The sequence below is a fragment of the Rhinatrema bivittatum genome, chromosome 1, assembly GCF_901001135.1.
Source record: "Rhinatrema bivittatum chromosome 1, aRhiBiv1.1, whole genome shotgun sequence".
NCBI lineage: Eukaryota > Metazoa > Chordata > Amphibia > Gymnophiona > Rhinatrematidae > Rhinatrema > Rhinatrema bivittatum.
The window spans coordinates 155,134,734-155,145,727 of NC_042615.1; the positions used below are offsets into that span (position 1 = coordinate 155,134,734).

The following is a 10,994-nucleotide window of genomic DNA, read 5'->3' on the forward strand; positions in this document are numbered from 1 at the left end:
GAAAGTCCTTTATGGTGGAATTCTATTGGTAGATCACACATGGAATATGAGGAAATTACTGATGAGACAGAGACCATTTTCAGAGAACAAAAACTCAGGTTCACGGAGGAATTAATTCCTATCCTACTTCCCACTCGGGCTTCTCAGGGACATGCTGCAATTTGAAAGTGCTGCAGCAAGATGATGGCTTGAAAAGTATATAAACAAAACCAATTTATCCCAAAGCAAGCAGGGAACGTAATTTAGGGTTTAAAACAGTATTGTAATCTCTTTCACTAAAAGGTACACAAAATAGCTGTGTCCTAACAATTAAAGTCCCCTACTAGTTGTGTAGCTAATTTACAAAGTCCCTTGCAAAAGTGGTGAGATCCTCTGGAGCTTTCTTTTCGGCAGAAAAAAAAACCAAAACCCAAACTTGTGCAGATCTTTTCCCCTACACCATCTCCTCCCACCCAGAGGGTTGGGTGTTTGATCACCTTGCCCTCCATAACATTTAACCTGCGGAGCACAGGTCCATTCATTTACAAGCCACATCTTCAGGCAAGGAGAGATCAATTGAATTAATTTAAATTTGGATGGGAATATCTGAGACTGTTTTACTTTTAGGACCCAACAAAGCAGAAACAGAACAGAGTGTAACAGCCTGCAGGAACATTAGACAATTTATTCAGTCACCAGAAAGTAAGGAATGGAAACACAAAGCAGTAACCCATTCCAAATTCTAAACCAACCAACTATATAAAAGATTATTATATGAATGTTGCCATTAAACTTGTGCATACTCTATGGTCTGGGCCATACTCACCATCAGTGATCAGATCAGCCATACTAGAATAATTACTTATAAATTCAGACACCCACTTCATCATACCTTAAAGAAAAAGCAGGCCAAGAAGTGACTACTATTTCTTCAACTGGTAGCTCCGGGGGCACTGTTTACCAGCAAATTGGTGAACAGCCTAGAAGTTTAGTGACATTTTAGGTTGCCAAGCAGAATCTCTGACCAGCAGAAAGCTAACAGTATGCACGCCATCATTATCTATCAGAGGTTAGGCAGCAGTGTCTGCTCTAGCTTCATTACAGATCACCATCAGTTCATCTTTTCCAAGGTCCCCAGAGATTTTTTTCTTGTACACACACACACACACTTAGAAGAGGCACATAGACCATTTGAGACATATTTAGGGTGGGCTTTCCCAACCAGTGTGCAATGACAGACGCACAGGTGTGCTGTGGTGGTGGACTCCATGGCATTACCCAAGAAAGTCTAATACAGAAAACAACCAGCCCTGTCTCTGCCCTTCAGGCAGCGAGCAGAAAGCAGGAGAGACAGGGCTGGAAAAAGGAGCAGAGCTATTGTTTTCTGCTCTGCCATGTCTCCTCAAGCTTCACCCCTCTCTTCCTGTCCTCACAATTCCCCTACTAAATAGGCAGCATGTGTGTGTAGGGGGAAGAGAAGGAGAAGATCAATGAAACCAAAAAGAGTATGTCAAAATTAATTGAAATTAAGAACATAGAACATATTGAACATGTCTGATCATTGGACTTTGAATTTAAAAACTCTGTGGAGTGCATCATGTGCAGCTCTCCCACTGACGATAAGAAAAAAATCATTTGTATTTATTTTTTGAATATATCTAATATTTTTATGGTTTGTTGAAAATCACTTATTTACTAATTTATAAATATATTTTCTATTATTTTTCTAATTTGTTAGTTTTCATTATTTTTACATCTTTTTTAAATCATTAGAAGGTATTAATGTTGTGACTTGGTGAAGTGAACCTATGGCCAGAATGCTGCAGCATGCCAAAGGCTAGGAACCACTGATCTAGGGCCACAATATGCCCCATCCCTTTCAAATAACCCAGCTGAACTTTATTCCCAACATTCACAATCATGAGATCACCAATTCCAACCTTGGTGTTTCCAAATGTAAGGAAACATCACTTTTTGCTACCCCTACATTTACAAACCTTCAGGCAAGTCAAACAGTCTTGTTTTTAATAATCTTAGCTTCAACACTGAATTATTAGCATGGTCCAAAACACTGTTAATATTTAACTTGTGAGATTTATATTTACTTGAATTAAGAATTTTTTACATCAATTTTCAGAGCATCTCTCTAACTTCAATTGCAAGGCATGTATGTAAAATATTCACCACTTTATTTTTCTAAATATATTATTGTAATTTTGGGGCCCTAGTAAAACTGCACCCTTGGTCATCGTCTATGTTGGATCTATATATGTTGGAGCGCAATCAATGCTACAATCAAAGAAGAAGCAGTTGACAAGTCACCGCGTCTGGATGCCATTCATAAACTCTTTATCAAAAGACTTGAAAAACGCTCTTCAGATTAATTTTGTACTAGAACAGCTTGAATTAATGGGTAGGGAAAGTTATCAAATGGAGAAATTACTTACCTGATAATTTCGTTTTCCTTAGTGTAGACAGATGGACTCAGGACCAATGGGTTATGCTCCCCTGCCAGGAAATAGAGACGGAGTCAGATTTCAAAGCTGACATCACCCTAATGCATCCCCCTGCAGTGACCTTAGCCCTTTAGTATTCTCTTCAAAAGCCATTGTGGACATACTATTTTTAAAACTTGATTTCAAATATGATTAAAAATGGATAACCGTAACTGTACTCAACCAGTCATAAACACTGAACCCCAGTAAGAATATAGATGCCCTCATCTAGGGATTGGTTGACAGTTTACCCAAAATCTCTTGGAATCGATATCCACTCCATAGGCGAATCCTTGGCACCATTCTTGGGCAGCAGTGGGTGGGATGCTGAGTCCATCTGTCTACACTATCGAAAACAAAATTATCAAGTAAGTAATTTTTCCATTTCCTAGCATGTAGCCAGATGGACTCAGGACCAATGGGATGTACAAAAGCTACTCCTGATCGGGGTGGGAGACTGCCCGCAGTCCGGTTAACAAAGCCCTTGCAAAGGCTGAATCCTCTCGGGCCTGTATGTCCAAGTGATAGAACCTGGAGAAGATGTGCAAGGACCACGGTACCGCTCGGCAGGTATTGACGGGAGACAGTAGTCTAGCTTCCGCCCATGAGAGCGCGTGAGCCCTAGTGGAATGAGCTTTAACCTGAAAAGATAATGGCTTGCCTGCCTCCACATAGACTCCCGTGACCACCTCCTTAATCCAGCGAGCTATTGAGCCCACAAAGCTGGTTCGTCCCACTTCCTTCCACCATGAGGAACAAACAAGCGGTCCATCTTGTGGACCGGTTCTGAAACTTCCAGATACTGCACCAAAAGTCTACTGACATTCAAATGGCGGAGGAGGTGGTATTCTTCTGCGTCCTTGTGCTTATCTATGGATGGTAACGAAATGGACTGATTCAAAAGAAACTCCGAGACTACCTTGGGCAAGAATGTTGGAACAGTATAAAGCTGTAACACTCCTGGAGTCATTCGGAAGAACAGTTCCCAATACAACAATGCCTGCCATTCAGAGATGCGACGTGCTGAGCATATAGCCACCAGGAACATTGTTTTCAAGGTTAATAAGCGCAAGGAAAGATCGTGCAGCGGCCGAAAGGAGAGCCCTGTCAAAATTTCTATTACTAAATTAAGATTTCACAAGGGAACCAACCACCGTAGGGGTGGCCAGAAGTGCTTCACCCCTTTCAGAAAACAGGCCACGTCCTGATGAGCTGACAGGAGGGTTCCGTTCACCTCGCCCCTGAAACAGGAGAGCGCCACTACCTGGACTTTTCACAAGGAGTTAAGGGTCAAAACTATATTCAAGCCATCCTGCAAAAATTCCAGAATTAGTGGGATTTTGACCGCCCAAGAGGGGACACCGCGTTCCTCACACCAGGCCTCAAATACTCTCCAGACCCACACATACGTTAGGGACACAGAGAACTTCCGAGCGCGGAATAAGGTGGCAATTACTGCCGCAGAATATCCTCGCTTTATCAGACAAGCCCTCTCAAGAGCTAGACCATAAGACAGAATTGAGTTGGATCCTCATGAAGGACCGGTCCCTGCTGCAGCAGGTCCCTGTGAGTCTCCGCATGTCCGCCAATCTGGAGCTACTATTAGGACTAATTCCCTGTGGTGCTTGATTCTGCGAATGACCTTGCCCAGCAGGGGCCATGGAGGGAAGGCGTATAGTAACTTTTCTTCCAGCCAGATCTGAGAGCGTCTATCCCCAGGGACCACTGATCCCTTCTGTGACTGAAGAATTGGGGAACCTTCACATTGTGAAATGCGGCCAGCAGGTCGATGGATGGGAGACTCCAGCAATCTATCAGCTGAAAGGCATTGGCTGACAACGCCCACTCTCCTGGATCCAGATTCTACCTGTTTAGAAAGTCTTCTATGAAGTTGTTTCTTCCTGTGATGTGGGAGGCTGAGATCATCTGTAGATGTATTTCAACCCATTCCATAAGGAGATCTATGTCCTGAGACACTTGCTGGCTCCAGGTTCCACCCTGGCGGTTGATGTACGCTACCGTCGTTGTGTTGTCCGACATTACACAGAGCACTTGACCCTGGATTCTGTAGCTAAATTGTAGACATGCCAATCTGACTGCCTGGGTTTCCAAGCAGTTGATGATCCAGAGGGTCTCTTCCTCGGTCCAACGTCTCTGGGCCGTCAGTTCCTGACAATGAGCACCCCAGTCCTGGAGGCTCACATCTGCTGTGAGGACCTGCCAGTTTGGAGAGGACAGGGGTATACCCCTGCTCAGATGAGCTTCCTGTAGCCACCACTGGAGCAGAAAGCATACTCCCATCGGTAATTGGAGGCAAATCGAATAGTCTTGAGACTGTGGGTTCCAATGTGACAGTAGTGAGCGTTGAAGCGGTCGCATGTGTGCACTCGCCCATGGCACTACTTCTAAGTTGCCGCCATCAAACTGAGAACTTGGAGATACGTCCAACGGTGTGGAGCTATCGTGTTCATCAACTGAAGTACTTGGGACATCAACTTTCTTATCGCGTGGTCGGAAGGAAGATCTTACCCTACTTGGTTTTGAACCGGACTCCCAGATATTCCAAGGACTGGGAGGGCTAGAGACTGCTTTTATCCAGGTTTACGACCCAACTGTGTTCCTGAAGCAAGTAGGTCATCCTGTTGGTCACTTGGACTCTCTTTCATGGACTTAGCCCGGATCAACCAGTTCAAGTACGGGTGCACCAAGATTCCCTCTTTTCTCAATGCTGCCGCTACAACAACCATAATCTTGGAAAATATTCTGGGGGTGGTGACTAGGCCAAAGGGCAGCGCTCGGAACTGATAATGGCAACCCAGTACCGCAAAGCATAGGAAACTGTATTCTTGACAGATTAGAATATGTAGGTAGACCTCGAATAGGTTCCAGGGAGGTTAAGAACTCTCCCGAGTGTATGGCCATTATCACAGAGCTTAGAGTTTCCAGGCAGAAATGATACACTTGTAGATGTAGGTTGATGCTCCTGAGGTCCAGGATGGGGTGAAAGGAACCTTCCTTCTAGGGTACAATGAAATAGATGGAATAGCGTCCTGTATTTTCCTGGGGCACAGGTACTAGGATTATAACTGTCATCCTGAGAAGTCTTAAAATAGTAGTCTCCACTGTCTGCTTCTTGTGCTGAGAGTGGCAAGGAGACATCATGAATATGTCCCAAGGAGTGCTGTGAAATTCCAAAGCATATCCTTCTCGTATGACCTCCAGTATCCATTTGTCTGAAGTGATCTCGACCCACCTCTGGTAGAAGAGGAACAGTCGACCCCCTATTTCCTCGTTCCGAGGGTGGGTCAGCAAATTTTCATTGGGGGGTTCGAGACAAACCTGAACTTAAGCCTGCCCCTCTCCTGGGCTGTCGACTACGAAAGGACTGAGACCTCACAAAGGGCCAAGACCTCTGAAATGTCGAGTTTCTGTAGGGGAGAAAGCATTGAGAGCCACTAGATTGATCCCCTCATAGGTGGGATAACTGCTCTCTCTTATCTTCTGGTAGCCAGGGAACTTGAGATTCGCCCCATTTACTGGCCAGCTTTTCCATTTCACTTCTGAAAAGGCGTAATCCTTTAAAGGCCATCTTTGTAAGATTTGCCTTGGAGATTGTGTCTCCTGATCACTTCCACAGCCAAAGCTGTCTTCAGGCCACCACCACTGAGGCCACTCTTCTGGCCGAAGTACGGACTAGATCCGAGCCCATGTCAGCTAAAAAGGCTGTGGCAGGTTCCATAACCGCTCTGGAATTCATCCTCGAGTCATCCACCTCCAGAGAAAGGAGTAGGCACGAACAAGTAAGGTCACTGCTACTGTGACAAAGGCCTGTTTAAGAATGGACTCCATCCGTCTATCGTGCGCATCCTTTAAGGACGCTTTTCCCTCCACTGGCATAGTTTGCTTTGAGACGGCATAGACCAGCGCATCCATTTTAGGGAAACGCAAATGCTCTCTCACTGCCAGATCCAGTGGGTATAGAGCTTCTAATGCTTGTCCCCCTTTAAAACTTGCTTCTGGAGCATCCCATTCGAGGTCAATCAACTCCTGGATGGCTTCCAGTACTAGAAAGTAGCATGAGGCTTTCCATAGGGAAATCAGAATGGAGTTCTTCTTTGGTTCCGTCACAGAGTCTGCCCCAGGAAATCCCAGCATCTTCATGGTCTGGGAAACCAGGGCTGGCAATTCGTCTCCATGGAAAAACTAACATGGTCCAATACGGTTCTAAACCAGAGGGAATTTCCCCATCTTCCAAGGAATATGTATCCTTCTCTTCATCCATGCCATCCGGGTCCCTGCCAGGGATACCTTTGGTGAGCCGAGGTATGCCTTGAGGTCTACCGATAGGACTAGGAGAGAGAGGGCTTACCAGGTGAGGTTCTGTCCAAACAGGGGAAAGTGAGGTGGCAGATTGTGCCTGTTCAAAGGCTTGAAGGCCCTCGAAAAATTCCACCCAAGAGAAGGCAGCCGGGTCCGTGCCTAGCCCAGGAGGTACTGAGGTAGGTGCTGCTGAATTTCCCTTTCCCATGGATGACCCAGTCCCGGGGGTACTCAGATCCGGGGTACTTCCAGTTAAGCCTGTGGCTAACCCATCTTCTGAATGGGAGGAGCCGAGCTTAGCAAAGTCTGGGGAGGCCAACTCTCCCTGGGCTTCCTCACAGTGCTAACATAAGTTGGAATCCAAGTCAGACTGTGAAGCCCTAATATAACAAGTAGTGCAGAGAGAAAGGCGCTTATGTTCCTTGGCTGCTGGAGCCATTGGTGGCGGTAACTGTGGGTTCTGTCAGCTCGCGCTTAGAATTTTGTGTGCACAGATTTGGCACGTCTATGCAAGATGTGGTGAGGCACTTTACCTGTGTTCTATGCTTAGTAGATTGTGTGCATATGTACTCGTAGGATGTTATGTGCACATCGCATGCGCAAAGCCGAAACACTGCCATTCTATGGAGGGCAATACGGCATGTACAAAGACTCACGAGATTGCGCCGCCACAGCCTACCATGCTGTGTGCTGACCAAGCCTACAACGGGGCCTAGTCCACCAGGGGCCGCTCAACCCGCTCGTAAGCCCACTTCTTACTCCAATGGGATCAGGAACAACATCGTTACGGTGCGCCGAGCAAGGAGACCGGAGGAAGTCTTACCGAAACCCTTCCAAATGTCTCTGAATTGGGAGGTAAATCTTTTTTTTTTTTAAACTTCCCTGGGCTCAGTGCTTACCAGCTGAGTACGGAGATGGTCTCCTGCTGCGGGGGGAGAGGGCTTTGGCCGTCACCGCCGTGCTTGCTTCCTGCACCTGCTGCCTTTCAGCTGCTTAAGCAAAGTCCACACCGGGAACCGGCTACCAGACCAAGGCACACCTCTGAGGGATCTCGGAAATCGCCTCAGGAATTCTCAGCTGCAGGACTCAATTTCTGCTCCAGTTTAAATATAGAATTTCTCCTTCCAAAAAGTACAGCAATCCCTACAGTGATAGGTACGTCCACCATCTACTGGAGACTAAGAAATACTGGAGGGCCGAGGTCACTGCAGGGTTATATCTAGGGTGACATCAGCTTTGAAATCTGACTCAGTCTCCATCTGCTGGCAGGGGAGCATAACCCAATGGTCTTGAGTCCATCTGCCTACATGCCAGGAAAGTTAAAAAGTTATTGGTGTCAATATTATGACCAGTTGTGCAATATTGGTTTATTTGTTTTGGTTGTAAGTGTACAATCTTTAATAAAAAGATTACAAACAAAAAACTGCATCCTCTTTACCTCCTCTTGCCCAGTTTAACTGCAACATGAGCTGTACAATCAATACTGGTAGAACAGTTAACAAATAGTATTAATTTACAAGACAAAATTTGAAAATGAATATCCAAAAAGCCAGGATATATGACATTTTGCTCTTATTTTAAGGGGACATTATTAAGACCCTGCCAAGGCATACTTGCTCCTGGGGAATCACTGCAAATACCCTTCCTTAGACAAAATGAGAGTCGATCTATCCAGTTTTTGTACCTTTATGAATCAATTACAGCAGTGAACAATGTCATTTACTGTATGACTATGCCAGGTGCCCATAACCATATCTGCCAGGAGAAACATTTCCCAACTGGAATATTTTTCCTTGTATTCAAGGCCAGGTGTGATCTGCAAGGGGGGGACCAATTAAATATTGACATAATTTATATTCCATCTATTACCAAACCTTATTTTAGGCAGACCATGCTTAGAACCCAAACTTCAATGAACCCAATGAAGACAGACTTTTCAACAGCCTTACTAACCTTGGTAGTAAGACAGAGAAGAGGGGACTGAGTGTTTGACTTAAGTATTGGTTTTATAAGAAGCAAAGTTGAAGATGACAAGGCCTGAAATGGCCTACTAGATTTTGGGCATGCTTGGGACAGATATGAAAGGTACTAGTAGAAGAGGGTTGAGAGGGCAGGTATAAAACATAAAGGGAAGGGGGGAGTCAGTGTTAGTTTATATATGAAAATATATATACACATCTAACCAAAGTGGACAAATCTCAACTGGGCAGACTGGTTGGACCATTTTGATTTTCTATCATTTCTACATGGGACTGCATTAAGAGTAAGTTGCAGAAGATGCATATATGTTAAATAAATCTGAAAAGTGCTCTGCAGCCATTTTACTTTAAAAAAAAAAAAATAAAGTTATGCAAGGAGCCATTTCCATTACATTGGGAAATGGGCTGAAGCATGCGTGGCCGCTCCTCTAGCTGCCATAGTAAATTCTAACAATCTAGGGTTACATAATTCACCATTTCTATTTCATTGGTGTGAACACTTTATAAAGCTTAGGACTTTTTTTTTTTTACACAACCAACCTACCACTAATGATAACTTCCATGCGAAGCATTCAATTTAATGCTCAAGAGTCAGGTGGGCCTTGAGAGCCTTCAATATCATCCCAAAACTTCTGAGAATCTCTAAGAAGGTACTAATGAATACATTGAATGACAAAGATGGACTATCACTGATTTAGATGTATAAAGTCTTTCATTCAAACAGGTTCCTGATGCACTTCGGAAATATTCAAGTTACCACTGGTAGTGTGAATTCTAGCAAAGGAAAGCACTTGGCTTTCACTCACTGTTACCAAATTACAGCAGGATAATCTGAGGCAGGTGGTTGTTGAAATCAGACAATAAAAAAAATACAGATTTTATTTTACAAGTATCTCAATTTTAGTTATTGATAATTTAGTTCAAATAAGGATTGCAAAATACTGATAGCCTCACCACTTTTTTGTTTTTAAACTAAATCAAAATCTTTAAACTTCATTGAAACAATGAAGCTGATGTCACAAGAAAGCCTGGGATGCAAGCTCAAATCGTCTCCAGAAACGACTGTATCTTGGATAAGTCTTTGTTTCACACCTCGCTTCAGGTTGACCAACTGAAGTTGGAAAATAGCATTATCTTCTTACCCCAACTCTTTTGAATTGAATTTCAGTATTGCCAGGGCATCCACCCTAGAAGTGGCTGCACATATTTTTTCTGGAGCATTGCAACTGCAAGGAAGCTTGGGAGGGAATATACATAATATAATTCCAAATAAGTACTATAAGGAATCAGAAATCAAAAGGAGGGTTAAAGTCTCGTATAACGTATACCTCATTTCTAAACACTAAACTGCTCGTGTCTGGCCTTGAGCTTTTCCGCCCGTTTATGAATTTTAAGCAACCGAGAGAGCGAAAGTGAGAGTCTGCTCCGGGAACTTACCACGGCTCCTGCGGGTTGCGGTACATTCTGGCTGGAATCCGCCATGGCTGCTACCCGCAGCGGCTCTGCCAGGAGAAAGAGAGGAGAGGCGTTAGCGGCAGCCGCGGGGAGCAGAGCTCATGCAGCCCGCGCCTCCGGACAGGAAGCACCGGGTGAGCGTCTTGGCAAGATGACGTTCCGATGCCTGGGTAACTCTAACGAAACTGCTCTGCTCCTCCGTCAACTACGGGCTCGGGCCTGGCGGCGGAACGGAAACCGCAGACTAGAGTGACGGCTACAGTGCGCGTGCGCGTCAACAGACGCTCGGCGTCCCGCATTTCGCCGCCTCTGACGTCACTCCCCCCCCGGACTCTTTCTGCCGGCCTGAGGCCATCCCGAGCGAGTCACCTTCACGTGGCGCGACTCCACCAATAGGTTAGGTGGGTGTTTGCTGGCGCCTGAAGGGAAAACAATCGGTGCCATGAGGCCGGAACGTGGGGATAACACGTGATAGAGGTTGCTTTGGGGTTTGGAACGTCTGTGCTGGTGGTTCTGCGGGAATCAGGGCTGCAGACATTCGGAAGGAATGTCTGCAGCCCTTAGCAATTCAAGGTGTTTGGCCCAGCTTGCAGCTGCATTATTATGAAGAAAAAAACCCCCGAAAACTAAATTGTAAGGCTAAGGCATGCTTGAGGACCGGATTATCCTTGTGTAACCAGTGCTCTGCAGAATGCTTTTACATGAGTAGTTCTCAACCTTTTTTCTGTCGCGACACACATGTCCAGATGAAGCTTACATGCATGCT

At 45.1% G+C, this 10,994-nt stretch overlaps 1 protein-coding gene across 2 annotated transcripts in view; it reads right to left on the reverse strand.

Moving 5' to 3' along the window:
* Positions 1 to 10,568, reverse strand: part of TMEM33 (transmembrane protein 33) — a 56,746-nt gene extending 46,178 nt beyond the window's left edge. The window contains exon 1 of one of the 2 annotated variants that reach the window (XR_003854500.1): positions 10,211 to 10,568. Coding sequence is in view for 1 of the 2 variants with exons in the window: in XM_029588699.1 (XP_029444559.1) it covers positions 10,211 to 10,255 (45 nt within the window). In the remaining variant the exon portion in view is untranslated. The remainder of the gene's footprint in view (positions 1 to 10,210) is intronic. The other variant, XM_029588699.1, reaches the window with a different exon arrangement.
* Between the last annotated feature and the right edge of the window lie 426 nt (positions 10,569 to 10,994).